General features: G+C 31.5%; 3 protein-coding genes and 1 long non-coding RNA gene across 8 annotated transcripts; 2 read left to right on the forward strand and 2 right to left on the reverse strand.

The window, feature by feature from the left end:
* Positions 1-5960: 5960 nt before the first annotated feature.
* Positions 5961-6950, forward strand: LOC142554364 (uncharacterized). The gene is made up of 3 exons (XR_012822180.1): positions 5961-5975; positions 6083-6507; positions 6641-6950. It is a non-coding gene; the product is annotated as an uncharacterized LOC142554364 (long non-coding RNA).
* Positions 6951-7521: 571 nt separating this feature from the next.
* On the reverse strand, positions 7522-10288 carry LOC142554378 (S-adenosylmethionine decarboxylase proenzyme-like). 4 transcript variants are annotated; one of them, XM_075665057.1, is made up of 4 exons: positions 10154-10288; positions 10014-10069; positions 9071-9215; positions 7522-8964 (listed from the first exon to the last, which is right to left on the reverse strand). In XM_075665057.1, the coding sequence occupies exon 4, from the start codon at positions 8787-8789 to the stop codon at positions 7659-7661; it is 1131 nt and encodes a 376-aa protein (XP_075521172.1). In that variant the 5' UTR covers positions 8790-8964; positions 9071-9215; positions 10014-10069; positions 10154-10288; the 3' UTR covers positions 7522-7658. The 4 variants fall into 4 exon arrangements, with proteins under 4 accessions (XP_075521172.1, XP_075521163.1, XP_075521178.1 ...); XM_075665048.1 differs by having other exon boundaries at positions 10008-10069; XM_075665063.1 differs by lacking the exon at positions 10014-10069.
* Positions 10289-11147: 859 nt separating this feature from the next.
* LOC142554406 (uncharacterized) lies at positions 11148-12814 on the forward strand. The gene is made up of 2 exons (XM_075665079.1): positions 11148-12329; positions 12451-12814. Exons 1-2 carry the CDS (start codon positions 11526-11528, stop codon positions 12595-12597), a joined length of 951 nt encoding a protein of 316 aa, XP_075521194.1. The 5' UTR covers positions 11148-11525; the 3' UTR covers positions 12598-12814.
* On the reverse strand, positions 12574-14533 carry LOC142554415 (uncharacterized). 2 transcript variants are annotated; one of them, XR_012822189.1, is made up of 5 exons: positions 14381-14510; positions 14231-14284; positions 13998-14133; positions 13232-13360; positions 12574-12816 (listed from the first exon to the last, which is right to left on the reverse strand). XR_012822189.1 is itself a non-coding variant. In XM_075665090.1 (4 exons), the coding sequence occupies exons 1-4, from the start codon at positions 14479-14481 to the stop codon at positions 12709-12711; spliced, it is 474 nt and encodes a 157-aa protein (XP_075521205.1). In that variant the 5' UTR covers positions 14482-14533; the 3' UTR covers positions 12574-12708. The 2 variants fall into 2 exon arrangements, 1 of the variants encoding a protein (XP_075521205.1); XM_075665090.1 differs by lacking the exon at positions 14231-14284 and having other exon boundaries at positions 14381-14533.
* Positions 14534-15414: the final 881 nt, after the last annotated feature.

Genomic DNA, 15414 nt, shown 5'->3' on the forward strand with positions numbered 1-15414 from the left:
TATGAATCGGAGAAGTTATCTTATGCACATGACACACTTTTCAATATACTTCTTGGTTGATTTTGATAACTCAACAACTCTTTGTCGTAGTTTGTTATAATATACATATAACCATTTTGGATATACTCAGCAAGTATATGATCGTCTTTAACATCTATTATGTTATTTAAAACCCTCATCTGGGATCTGACATGCTCGTAGTTTACTTCCCTATCAGGATGTTTTTTCGGTTTTCTACATTGTTTTTATCCAGTAATCTTATTTTCCAAATATTTATTTTATTGTTGAATGATTTTTCAGTTTTTGACAATCATGAACTATAACTCATAAGAATAAATGTTGTTTTTAGTCGTGATTGGTTTTTACTTGTGACTAAAAGTATGTATACCCTATATATTCTTCAACGACATAATCAATGAATGGTGCTGTAATTTCTTCAAACATCGTGATATTTGTAATATCATTTTTATATATTTAGTATCGATATTATCGACATATAACTATAAGTTTAATAAATTTTTAACAATTATTTCTCAATCAGTGTGAGAAAAAACTTGAAAATCTTTTCAAATGACTATATCATAGAATTGTGTCATCGTTTAATTTGACGCAATTCAGAAAAGTCATTTCGTTCCTCATTTTTTAGAAGATTTTGAACAATGATTGCATGCATCATATCATGTGGATGATATAGTTTCAATCTCATAAACAAAAAAAATTTTATTCTATCGAGTTTACATTTTATTTTATAATATTTTATATATTGTGGAATGACTTACAAAATTAATTATTGTATTTTAAAAATCTTGAGAAGGACACGGATAACGTAATTAATATATGTATATGAGATATCATTCAAATATATATATCAAAGTATTTGTCTTATTCAATATCTCATCTAATAATACAACTGTTTAGATCTCATGAGCATCTTATAATAGACAAAAATAATTTGATGAAATATTGTATAATTCAATTTGAATTTCACTATTCGGCTACTGAATTTATTTGACGAGTAGTTCTCTATGTTACTATCATATATCTCATGAATTAGTTTGTTAGTCCACTTTAACTAAAAAAATAGACAAAAACAACCTCTTAGCCACCTCGAAATCTATTGAGATAATTTTGGAAGAAATAAAGTGCAACCGGCTCAGGTCATCTCCAACCACAAAATTTATTTTGGTGCAAATTTTACACTAAAATAATGCGTTTTCTGCACCAAATACAACATCCATCTCCAACTCATTTACTTCAAATATTACACCAAAAAGAATATTCTCAAAATATTCTTTTTATTTTACATATATTAATTATTATATTTTATTTAATATATTTAAGTTATGTTAATTTTTTGTGTTTTTATTAAATTATATTAATTAAAAATCATTAAATCAAATTAGTTTTTAAATATTACTAATTAACATAAATAAAAAAATTTTTAAAATCAACAATTAGTTTTTTATTTTTTTATGATTAAATATCTAATTATTAATAAAATAAAATAAATATTATTTCTATTATTTAAATAATATTTATAATTTTTTATACAAATAAACATAATAAATACAAATAAAAAATTAAAAAATTAAATAAAAAAATGACCTCTGCGCCAAATTTGGCGCAGGGGTTTGGCGCAGAGGAAGGGGGCTGCGCTATTTTGGTGAAATAGCACAGCCGCCATTGGAGAGGCAGCTTTGGAGATATCCTCAATGTCCCAGTTTACTAAAAATGCACAAAATTGATCTATTGTGTCCACAAAGCTTTAGAATTGTTCTCATATCATTAAAAATAGAATGAGAATTATACACAATTTTTTTTCATGTATTTCTTTTTCTGAATTAAGAATTTTTCTTTTTTATTTATTCTTTGAGAAATATTGATATTTTATATGACATCAGTATATTGCAAACCATGAAGTAACAACATAATCACTATATAAACCTTAAAGGTTTACACATAAAATTTTCCAATTTCTTCTTCATTGTGTTGCGTTGAAATTTAAATATGAATCATTTTTTATCTTAATATTTTGCTTTAAATACGCCTTCAAATATATATGCATATGTTTCATGTCACTTAGTTATACCTAATTTCAAATATCTAAAAAAATGTGTTTGAATTATATCATACAGAAATAGGGACATAGTAATACGCAACATTATTTTTTTTAACATGTTTTTTTCATCCACTGTGTTTGTCATAAAATTTTTGTTCAAAATTTGATTCATTTCTTAACTACATGTATGTAGAACCAATAAATCATATAATTCACAGAAATCATATATTACCCTCTTCGTAGAACATAAGGCCCAAAATATGTGGCTTCGATTGGTGTACTCTCATACATATTTTCATATAAACAACAAGACAAATAATAGAATATCAGAAAAATCAATTGCCGCCAACAATATTAAACAAAATGAATTTAAAAATTCTTGACACAAACAACCTTCATAAAAAAATGATAACTCAAAGTTCAAAAATAATTTATTTAGTACAATAACAAAGAAGTTGAAGTATATACGAGAAACAAAAAGCATAAATCACTTTCAAATTAAATACTAACTCATATTTTTCAAAAAATTTATAAATTTTTCAATATTTTTTTTCAAATAAAGAGAAGACGTCTTATTAACGTCATGGTTTCATAAATATTTTACTTTTTAAAAAAACACACAAAGGAAAAAATGGTGCCTCAAATCATCATGAAAAATCCTTTAATAAAACTTTAAAAAATAAAAATATAATACGAAGTCACACAATTTTTCTTAAATCAAAGAAAAATATTAGACCATTGACAAAATATATCTGGCAACGACAAAACATACGTTAACTTGTGATACAATTAAAATTTAGAATAATGCATAATCATTTAATTAGAACAAAATCGTATGCCAAAAATCTACTTGATATTATCTCTTTTAACAATTTATCCATGTTTGTCGTCTACCAGAGGACTCATAGATCCACTAATTTTTTTAGTCCACCTACTAATTTCACAATAAATAATACGACAAAAATAATATAATCACGCACATAAAAACTCAAATTCAAATACCTTCAATCAATTTAAATAAAAAAATTTGAATAGAGAATATAATAATGTTGTAAAAATTTTGAATAATGATTTATAGACAGAAGTCTGGAAATACATTTGTCCCAATAAAAAAAATATCTCTTTATATTCTGATATATAAGCTAAAAACGAAGAAACATTTCATCATTTTTAATATTTTCTAATTCGCTTCAAACTAAGTAATCTAAGCAAACTGAAAACATGCATTATGTGTTTAAGAATTAATAAAATATCTCAAGTAACAAAAATTTAAAATAATAATTTTTGTGGAATTTATGGTTTTGTTTTATATTTTCTTTCGGTGAACAAACAAATGACATAAGGAATACAAACACAACATTATCAATACAAACAACATATAACACCAAAACATTTAATGCTATGTTAAAAAACTCATCTCATTGCAAGAACACAAAATGATCAAATGAAACATATTATTTAGTAATATTTATTTAGCAGCATATATAAAAAATAGACTAAATAGCTTAAAAACAGTGTTTGGAATAACTTACATACAAACATTTCTCTCAATCATGTATCTTTATTGACACATAAAGAGTTTGAAAATATCTTTATTCTAAATTGGAGAAAGAAGTTTTATATAACCTTAATATTTATTAATAAATTATTTTTATTCAATCCGAGTCATCACCCTTCATCTGCCCATTATTACCTATCATCAATATGGTAGATATTTTTCATGAGTTTGACGGAAATGTATAAATTTAGTAAATAAAATTAAATTTAAAAGTAAATTAAAACAATAATTAGTTTGATTGAGTTAAGTACATTATTAATGATCTTATTAAACTAACATAAAAAATGACTTAAATAACATCATGAACATGATAAATTGTAAAACAAAAAATGGTAAGGTTACAAATGAAAATCATATATTTAATAGATAATAATATTTATTTAACATCATATATCGAAAATTGACTAAATGGCTTAAATGCTTATATTGAAATCACCTACATACAAATATTTTCTCTCAATCACATATATTTGTCGATACATAAGTAGCCTTAAAATATCTCTACTGTAAATGAGAAGAAGATGTTTTATATGACCTTAATATTTTTTAATTATTTAATTTTTTTCAATGTCACTAATCTCCATTCGTCTTCCTATTATTACTTTAATGTTCGTAATATAATAAATTTTTTAATGTAATAACATTATGAGAGTGATTTTGCTATAATTTGATGTCAGTGTATAAATTAAAGTATTAAATTTGAATTTAAAAATAAAATTAAAATTAAAATATAAATAGCTTGATTGAGGGTAAGTGATCTATTAATAATCCTATTAAACTAATATAGAAAATAACTTAAAGACATCATGAAACATTATACAAATTATAAACAAAAAGGGTAAAATAGTAAGTTTACAAAGTAAAATCAATAATAATTTATTTGATTGAGTTAAGTACATATTAATTATTCATATAAAATAAAATAAAAATTGGTAGTAATATTAGCAATTTTTTAAAGTAAACATTATATAATTATCAAGTAAAATCAAAATAAGAATTAATTTGATTGAGTTAATACGTTATTAATTATCATATTAAATGACATGAAAAATTGACTTAAAGAACACCCATGACATGACAAATAAAAACAAATGAAAGATAAAAAATAACTCACAAATAAAAGTTAAGTACACTATTAATTAACATATTAAACCAACATAAGAAATTACTTAAAAAAACCAAAGGAACATGACAAATTATAAAGTAAATAAAAGGGTAAAAAGGTAAGCTTACAATTCAAACTCATATATTTATAATAGTATTAGATATTGTGTTACACTTTATGGAGGTGTGACAACGATTGGTCAAGATGTTCTCTTTCACGCACGCCTGCGCAGGGAGTGCAAATCATGGGCCTGATTTGCAGTGGAAAAAGGCTCGACTTGTGTGCAAGCGTGTACGAGCGCGACCTGGGTTTGTCGAATGTCGGACCGATCAAGGCAAATATCGCCCAGTTAGTTTATGTGATATGATCTTTTGTTATTTTTGACTGTTGGTGCTTCGCATCGCCCAGCTAGTCTATGAAAATATCGAACAGAAATGATCTCTTCCATTAAAAAAGATGATTAATTTGATGATTTCTCCATCCAATAACTTGATTAAAAAATCAAATCGTTGGACATGAAAAAATCATTTTTTTAATAAAAGAAACACTCCCTAAATAATGAAAAAAATCCGATGAACATGTTTAGAAGTTGCAAACAAATAATCACATCTCTATACGCTAAATTAAGAGCTAAATTTAGATAAAACAACCTACAAAGTTCACTTATTTAAACCACACTTTCACCATTTCTCACAATTAATCCCCCTTTTGGAACTACTAAAAAACCCACCAAAAACACGGAACTTTTACTTAACTCAAAAGGGCTTCTTCTTTTAGCATTAATTCTTGGAATTTCCTCTTCAGGTTTGCTAGCTAGGGAGCCCACTTTAACATTAGATTACTACAAAACTACATTCCCAACAGTGCTCGAAATAGTTAGGAAAGAAATGGAATGTGCGGTGCTCTCTGATGCCACGTGATGCAGCCTTGATTTTGAAATTACATTTTCATGGTTGCCTCGTTCAGGTAATTAAATCTCAAGATCAATCACAATTCTTGATCAACTCCATTCATATTCTATGAAAACATGACGTCCTTTTCGGCGAGATTTTACATTACAGGTATGTGATGGATCAGTTTTGTTGGATGACACAATCACACTTTAAGGATAAAAAAGAGCTCCAAACAATGTGCATGCTTTGAAAGGATTCAGAATTATTGACAGGATCAAGAACCGGCTTGAATCTGAGTGCCCTGGAGTCGTTTCTTGTGCTGATATTCTCACAATTGCTGCAAGGGATGCTGTTGTTTTGGTATTACACATAAATTAAAAGAGAATTTCATTTAAATATTTGGAGATCATAGGTTTATTTATCTTACTTGGTAAAGTTTTAAATTTTTGTTTGTGAACATATTGTAGGTTGGTGGACCATATTGGGATGTTCCTGTGGGTAGATACGACTCAAAAACCGCAGGATATGCACTTACTGAGACAAATATCCGGATGGATTGACTGGCTAGTATGAATGGTACGTTAACTACTCTTCCAGTTTAAAAGTTTGCACTAATCTAATTTGATTATTTGTTGAAAGTAATGAATTTTGCAAAAATGGTCTATGAATCCACAAGTATCTTAACATATTTGGAAATAAACCAGCAAGTTTGGTAACCTTAAACCACTATTCAATAAATGACGCGCATTTAAATAAAATTCTCGTTTATTTGATCATTCTATCTTTATATATTAAACTCGACATCTCCATTCCACCAGCACCAACTCTGCTTCAATGGCTATCAACAAAGTTCTTTTCATATTGGCGTTAGCTTTCATGGCTATGATATCAGGTATATTAGTTTTTTTAAAAAGTTTAAACATTTTGCCTTCAAATTTTTGACTTTTGGTTTTTTTTTTTTAAAAAAATTTAAGTGTCTGTTTCTTTTCAAGATATAATTTATTCAAACATACAATTATTGGCAGGTCCTATGCTGAAAGTCGGCGGGTCAGTGCAGCTTCCACATTGTTTAGTGACTGAAGATTGCTTACCGATTTGTCAAAAGTACCACTGCCAATTTTGCGAGTGCATGTCTGGGATATGCGTCCGCGGTTGCGGTGGGAAAGGAGTCATCCCAGTTGGCCAGAAGCCCGCCGGCTGAAGCCATGGCATGGCACAAGGAGATGCTAGCAAGTCTAAATTTCAATGTTTTATATATCTTGGGTGGTTTTAAAGTAGTGTGTCAGTAACTATTGGCATAGTATATATACCATGTTAAATTTTAATATTAAATATATAATTTGAAAGTATAATAATAATTTAACATGGGTGGTAATTAATTTGTTAATGACGATTTAAGAATAATTCTTTTTTAATAAAGGACCGCGATGCATAAAAGCTTCCCGTATATAAGTAATTTGACAAATTTTTTTTAAGATAAAAACATGTAATTTTGTTGAATCATATTATTACAAAATTAAATAATTAATAATCAATTAATTATAATAACGATAACAATATTACTTATTAAAGTAGTAAAAAACAATTTTATTAGTTGAAATGATCTCTTCCATTAAAAGAGATGATTAATTTGATGATTTCTCCATCCAATAACTTGATTAAAAAATCAAATCGTTGGACATATTTAGGTAGTGTTTGTAATTTGTGGGGAAAAAAAATAATCAAGAAATTTGATGATTTCTCCATCCAATATACTTATGCTTAAACGTATAAATTTGGTCCTTTTTTGAGGTTTACGTATTTAGCATCTATCGAGGAAGCATAGTGAATTTCTGAACTACATTTCTATCGACTTAAAACTTATTGTCTTCAAACATCTTTCAATATAGAAGACACAATTAAACGAACAAACCAACATAATCATATTGCTGCCGATGCAAAGTCCATAATTCAGTCAACAAAATGTAGATCCACCAAAAGCCAAAGCGGAGACAGGCAGCGCAATCTTTTATTTAAAGCAGATAAAAAAATAAACAGTAAACGTTACTCCTTTTCTTCTTCTTCTTCATCATCATCATCATCATCATCATCATCATCATCTTCTTCTTCTTCTTCTTCCTCTGTTCCATGACTTTTCAGAATAGACCTAGGAGATCCACAGGATGCAGTCCTAACAAACTTCTGGAAAATAATTGATCCACCCATTCCTAGTTCTTCATGGGTTTTCTCGGTGTTGGAGTAAGCTTTCATATCCAGTATGTAAATTTGTTGAGATAGCTTAGAACCAAAGTCAGCATGCAAAGCAATGGAAAACTCCAATGGTTGGAAACACGACAAAACCCTCTCGATCATTAGGCGTAGATTGACCACCTTAAAATCGTACCCAGCAGTCTCAAAGCTTGCATAACTAAACCCATCTTCTGGGGTAACATGGATGGTAGATAGTGCAGCTCCTTCAATAGAATTCATGGAATATCCACACGGGTTGAACTCAAAATCACATATGTCTGATTCTGGAATAATTTTTCTTATGCCAGATTTGTTGGTCATCAGGGTTGCGAAGCTTGAATCATTTTTGTAGAAAACAGATGCCATTTCCCTGTCCAAGCCAGTCATACACATCTCTAGTGTGTAGACAGGGTTCGAAGATTCCACAGAGCTTGCACTTGCAGAATAAACATGCCATTTCTGACATTCGTCAGAGGCACCCATAACAAATGCCTTGCTTCCATCCAGACCAAGATTTCCAAAAAAGCTATCTAGAACAACAACTTCTTCAGAGAAATTTCGATGAGGGTATGACTGAGCCCCAGGGAAAATGAAGCTTCCACGGGTATATCTCACAGTTTGAACTTTAAGAGAAAGGGTCTTGGCTAACTTCAGTATGGGTGAGATGGACAGAAGCAATTTCGTTGTTCCACAAGTTTTGATGATAATTTTGTAAGGATAGACGAAGAGGCTTGACTCAGAGAGGACATATGAGTCAACATATTCATTTGACAGTGAAGCAACTATGGTGCATTCAGCAGGTTCTAAAATCTCATCCAACTGTGTTTTGGAAAGGCAACGAAGACTCTTTCCTCTGGGGTCGGTAAAGATATATGGCTCGAAAAAGGAGATTTCAAGCCTCTTTTCAAAGCCTTCAAAACCTATAGCAGATACTGGCACAGCCATTTCTAGAAACAAAAATTGCTAACAGCAACGAATGCAAAGAAGGGTAACCGAGAAGTGGAGAAAAGGAGTGCGTGCAGGAATAAAACAAAAATACAATGATTGATAGCTTTCTTCGCCCACACCACAGGCGTGATGCTAAACTAGCTTAGGAATATCAGGACGGCTTGCGTGCACACTGAGATAGGAAGAAAACAATTTAAAGTCAGTAGCGTAATGATATATAGAACTTAGAAGTAACAAATCATGAAAACTAAGTACAATGTTTTAGTGTGGAAACATACGTTGGAGTATGCAGCAGATCTGAACTTCTTGATACCGCCGTTTGGTCGAATGTCTTCAATGCTGTAACCAAGGGGAGCTTCGTAGAATTTACCAGTAGACCTTTTCTTACCACCTTTGGAGCTCCATTAGCTCATGAACTCTTGGCTGCAAGATAAAGATAAATAAAGAGGGTGAAACAAGATCAGTTGAAACCCGAGAGTCATCAATAAAAACAGAAGAAAATGCCTCATGTGCATGACCATAACCTAAACACGTATAAATTCCAGAGTACCAAAGCGAAAAAAAGGGACATTTTTCCAAACAGGTTCTCCATTAAGCAGTATGGATTCTTAACTTTGGCATGAATCAAAAGAATTATGTATGAACAAAAAATCATATCGAACGTCACACATCAGAATAATGAAAAAAACATGTAAATAAGAATGGGGAAAAAAGACAAAGGCTTGAAGTCATCAGAAAATTACAAGCCTTTGGTCATGGATTCATGAAGAAAACAGGATTTTCTAACCCAGGAAAGGCGTACAAATGCCCATGCACATACATATATCCTCACTAGCATAATCGATATCTGACATTTAACAAAAAGGAAAAAAATTCAAATTGAATGACTTCAAGAAGGACTTGCCAAAAATAAAAGAGGATATTTTTTATATTTTGACTGCAAACAATTCTAAATTTAATATATCCCAAAAAACCCAATAAGCCACCTTCATTTCGTTTAGTTTCCAATCAAGTTTACAAGAAAACTAAAGGTTAATGCAAAAGCCTCTGTTCAGTACATTCAAATGCAGATTAACCTGATAAACAAACGGCCATAATTTTAGGCAGTAAAACCATCGCCAAATTTCAGATGCACAAAAAAGGAATAAGATAACACCATCGCTAAACTAATATAAAATATTATGGATATGCAGAATGCGAAAGCTGATTACTCACAGTTACATAAAAAATTTCAGCTTTGTCGTAATCAACGGGGAAGCTCGACTCGCAGTAAATTCCTGCAAACAAAACAAATCAAACAACAATCTACAAGAAACCCGTAAAGAAATTATTTCATCACACAAAATTCAGAAAATGCTCACAGTAAACTCAAAAACTGACGGCCTCTAGGAAATGTATTTGGAAACCATAGAGAAACATAAACGACAACCACCTCTTCTTCTCAGGGTCGCCACTATATCTCAGATTCTCAGTTTTGTTTGGGAACACTTGAAGGTGGAAGGCGGATTTATATATAAAGCAAATATTAGTTTTTGGCACAGACTTCGTGTGGATATTACCGTATTACCCCGATGAGATTTGTTCCATAATTCTATTCCCGTTGCGGGATAATTATCAAAATAATCTTAATCAATTTTCCACAAAAAAATTAATTTGTAATTAAATATATTCAAATACACTCGGAAAAATTATTTTTCAAAGATTTAGTTTGACAAAGATTTTTTTCCACAAATTTTCCTATACAGTCTAGTCTACAAGTCAATATTTAGTGCGATTTTGAATAAAGAAGCTGTAGCTTCAAAAAAATATTAAAATAAGTTTAGTTTTAAATTGTTTTTAGTAAAAATAAAGTAAAATCGTTTGTATAAATGTTAAAATGTGTGTTGTTTTATTTTTAAACAGAAGTAGATGCCCAAAATCCAACCAAATAGACCTCGAGTTTTATGTTTTTATAGTAGAGTCGAATTAAATTCCGAGGATATAATAGTAAAAAAAGTATCTGAGATGTATGTTTCTCAGAAGAACATATTTTCATAGTCATACTGGTAGCTTTTGTTTAATGCACAAAAGAGACGTAGCAAACTGTATATTTTCTCTCCATTATCGTTTTATTTTTTTAAAAAAACAATCGGTGGCCATGAAAACTGAATCTTCTTTGGACTGTGACACTTAGTTTTTTGTAGTTTTATCGTCTTAACGTTGTCCGTATTATAAAGTTCATTACATCAACATTTTTGACTTGGAGGGAAGCCTACAAATAACAAGAAGACAACATTGTTTGGTGGAAAATGCCGATTTATTTGTTACAATAATAAAGATTTCTGTCGTACTTTTTTTTCCCGCTTGGAAAGATAAAGACACAATGTTGCAAGAATCCTCAAAAGAAAATTTAGGAAGAAGACCATTTTGGGCTGGACTTGGTCATATATATGCTCAAGAACACATATCAGAGTAGGGTTCAATTGGCCCAAATTTCACTTTTATATATAATACTAACACCATCACACCTGATTAGTGTTCTCTTATTAAATAGATTTAATTTACCATCCCAATTCTTTGCTCCATTCATAGTCTTGAGTGAAAAGCAATTCCGAGAATGCACCTACAGCGGCTATTACTTGTAAAATTCATACATAAGAATTGTGATATGTAACCAACCAAATTCTCCACATCTCTCGTGCTTCTTCCGACTCTATATATTGGGCAAGCTAAGCTCTTCTCCACCTTGGTAAAATGGCTACATTACTGGGGGGTTTATTTTTCAGCTTGCTTCTGTGTTTGGCTGGTCATAACCGATGCCCAAGCACCAGATGCAACACCTCCAATCACACAGGCATTATCTTTGCCACCTGTTGTTCCACCATCCCCAAGCTCAATCACCCCACATTCTCTATATCCTCCCCCACTACTTCCACAGATATCACCACATATATCACCCATTTCAAGCCCATCTGTGTCACCAGTATTCCCGCCTGTATCATCTTTGCCATCTTCCAGCTCAACCGTCCCACCACCTCAAATTCCACCTCCACAAAGTCCTACAATTCCAAGTCCATCTCAGTCACCAGCATTGCCGCATATATCATCTATGCCATCTTCAAGTCCCACCACCTCGAATTTCATCACCATAGCCTTCAGAAAGTCCAACTGTATCGAGTCCATCAAATTGATCTGCATTACCGCCTGTACCATCTCTTCCTCAACAATCTTCAAACCCAAAACACCCAATTCAAACCCCACAACAAAGTCCACCCCAGCCAAGAGCATCACCACCTTTGCCAGCAATTGTTTCACCTTCAGCAGTTAGCACCAACAACAGTTCAACAGCCAACGCCAGCATCTGCACCAGCAACACCCATTTCACCATCCGAAGGGCCATCAAAACGAGCGCCAGAAGGACCTATAGCATCACCAATTCCCATGCCGAAATTGGTTCCCCCACCTTCATCAATACCTGGTGAGCACAGGCACAAGCACAAGAAGCATCATGCATCAGTATCTGTACAGGTACCAGCACCAGCACAGGCCCATAATTCGGTACGAGTCTTTCTCCCATTTAGGTATCAAATTGTATTCAAAATTCAAATTGCTGCGAAAATATCTAATGCCATAATGTTTGATTACGGAGTGGAGGAGTATCACTTAGTCAGCAGGTAAGAAGATTTATAATGGCAGCAACAGCTGGCTTAGCCGTGCCCACCTTGTTTGCAGTCACAAGCTTTGGTTCACAAGACTTTACATGAGAAATCTTTATTGGCATGCAGAAGTAGATCAGTGCATCAATTCTAATTTTCTAGCTACGTGATCATAATATTTTTGCAATATCAACTATAATATGATATGACATTCATTTAAACGTTTACATTCATTTAGAATATCTTTTCTTCATTTTCTTGTGAATAATGAGAAGCTGGTTCTAGACTTGTCCTGTACTCGTATCACTATCTACTACCTCCTGCAAGTTGTACTCGACCACAAGTTCAAGATTGTCAACTAACTTGTGATACTGGGAACATCCTGAACACTGAAAGATACGAGAAGAAGAAAATAATAAGACAGTGATATTTGAATTTAGGAAGGCCCTAAATATTTAAAAGAAAAAGATCACACGATTGTATTATTATATACATCAAGAGGTCACTTCACGTTTGTTACTCTGACTTAATAACAGGGGTGTAACCAAGAGTTCAGAATCGGATGGTAAAAAGTTTAAATAATATTTTTTTAGCAAATTATAATATTTTAAATTTATTTCATATCACCATAAAAATTTTCTGCCGGGCAAATAAAAGGCTTTGCCCTAAGGATATTCATGCCCTTGCTTAATAATAACTGTAATGGTAAAAATTTACTACTTCGTACAGAGCAAAGAAGAGCAGCACATAATCTTTGAACATTTTTGGAAATTATGACACAAGAAATCCTCAAAACAAAATTACCTGTAAATATACAAGTCCACGTTCATAAGCTAATCTGTTTATTAATCTCTGCGATCGTGCACCACAAGCATTACAAGTAAAAGTTACCAACAAACTTCTTCTCGGAAGATTTAGGTTAATAGAAGCTTCCTGCAAGCAAGAAATCAAAGAGCTAACCCAAGCACTTTTCCTCAATAAGGTGCAAAAATCTAAAGATAGGACATGCACCATAAATGAAGCCACTAATAGAAGAACTTTATATATTCAGATATTTCAAAATACAAGATTTACATTAATTTTCAAAATACAAGATTTACCAGTTACATGACCAAATAAATCTAAGATTCACACTAATTTAATAAGCCAAACACATAAAACATGCAACTAGCATTCTTGTTGACCACTTCATTCAACTTACAGCTAGAAAGCTGGATTAAGGCAAGATCTTAATATTGAAAATCCATGGGTACGATGCACAAAGCTAAACATAGCATAAAACCACAACAATAGAAATAAAAGGAGGTCTCTTATGAGACGGTCGAGTCAACCGATATTCACAATAAAAAGTAATAATCTTACTATAGAAAGTAATATTTTTTCATAGATACCCAAATAAGAGATGTCTCCCCCAAAATACGATCCAAAAATACGATCCATGAGACCGTCTTACGTAAGTTTTTATCTAGAACTAAACAGCCTGAAATTACAAGAACGTTTCTTTAAACTCCATTTTTTTTTTTAAAAAAAAAGAGAGAAGCAAAAATCAGCATAGAAAATAATTATTAACCTCTTGAGCATTCTTTGAAACAGAAGATTGTATGCGCTCCGGGTATGCTTCGGAACAATCTTCGATCGAACATGAAATTATCGGCTCCCGGTGCCATTGTTCAAATGTCTTCTTTTCACGGTGAGAAATTCTCAACCTGCAATTGATAGTAGCGCACATAAACTAAAACAAACAAGAAAAGGCCAAAGGGGTTCCAGGAGAAGAATTTTTTTAAAAAAGTACATAAAACATACAATACATGAAGACTGGATCTTTTTTCTCCCCAATTATCACATCAGATACAAAAGCTAGCCAAAAAATAAATCCCAATAATAAGAAAAAGAAATTGAACAAACCACAAAATGATATATTATAAAAAGCTAAGTGGGTGGAAGAAAGTTGACCTGGAAGGTGTTAAGTGTCTGGAATTGGGATAGAAATTAGGCTCGGAGAATCGAGAATTGACCGTGAAGCTGAGAGGCAAACGAAGGTGGCAGACGTTCATACTTTGAGCTCTGAAGAACCGGAAAACGAGTTTTATATATATACTAGGTATCGTCACCTGTTTGCTCAGGTTCTCGCAGCTAATCTAAAACAATAGCATAGTAACTATCTCTGGTATTATTGATACGGAAGATAGATACGGATCACCAAACATGATTTAATACACACAGAAAGAGATTTCTCCAACAAAAACAATTTTTTTGCTAAAAACTTTAACCAAGAACAATACAGTTTTGCCTTAGTCACACATAATCAAAACTTAGTGATAATTTCGAAACCAAAGTATTATCACAAACGTAGAACAGTAACAGAAAAATATAAAAAAAACATCACCACAAACCCACAACAATCAATCAGACAAATAAAACATTCTAAAAATTCCGAAAAATCAAGTAGAAAGCACAACTTCAATCCCCAGCCAATCACAACCCATTCAACAACACCAAGCCTTACAAACGATTGAGTCAATCCAAAAAAACCACCACCATCACGTTGATCGCGTAAACAACCTTCTTCCTCTACGTTCTCCTGTGATTTTTCCTTTTAAAAAATTTTTTTTCTATATTTTTTAAAAAGAGAGAAATGCAAGAATCAAAGGAGCAAAGAATATTAAATTCATTTCACGATGAAATTGGATAGTTTTACATATGATATATAAGGTTTTTTTAGGACCTGTTCCGTAACTGTGAGAAATAACATGAATATTTTCTATGGTTGTGCAAAGATGATCTTCGAAGAAAAAAGATACAAAACACAAAAGAAAAAGTTGTTTAAGTTGAAAACATATCTCTTTCTAGCGTATCTGAAATCCAGAGCAAAGTCCAACTATTTCTCAACAATCCATAAACATCACAACTTCATAAATTTTCAAAAAGCCTAATTTATTCATCTTAATTTTGAAGAGCATCCCAATATACTTTAATAATCAAAATAC

Source organism: Primulina tabacum, chromosome 1 (assembly GCF_025594145.1).
Source record: "Primulina tabacum isolate GXHZ01 chromosome 1, ASM2559414v2, whole genome shotgun sequence".
NCBI lineage: Eukaryota > Viridiplantae > Streptophyta > Magnoliopsida > Lamiales > Gesneriaceae > Primulina > Primulina tabacum.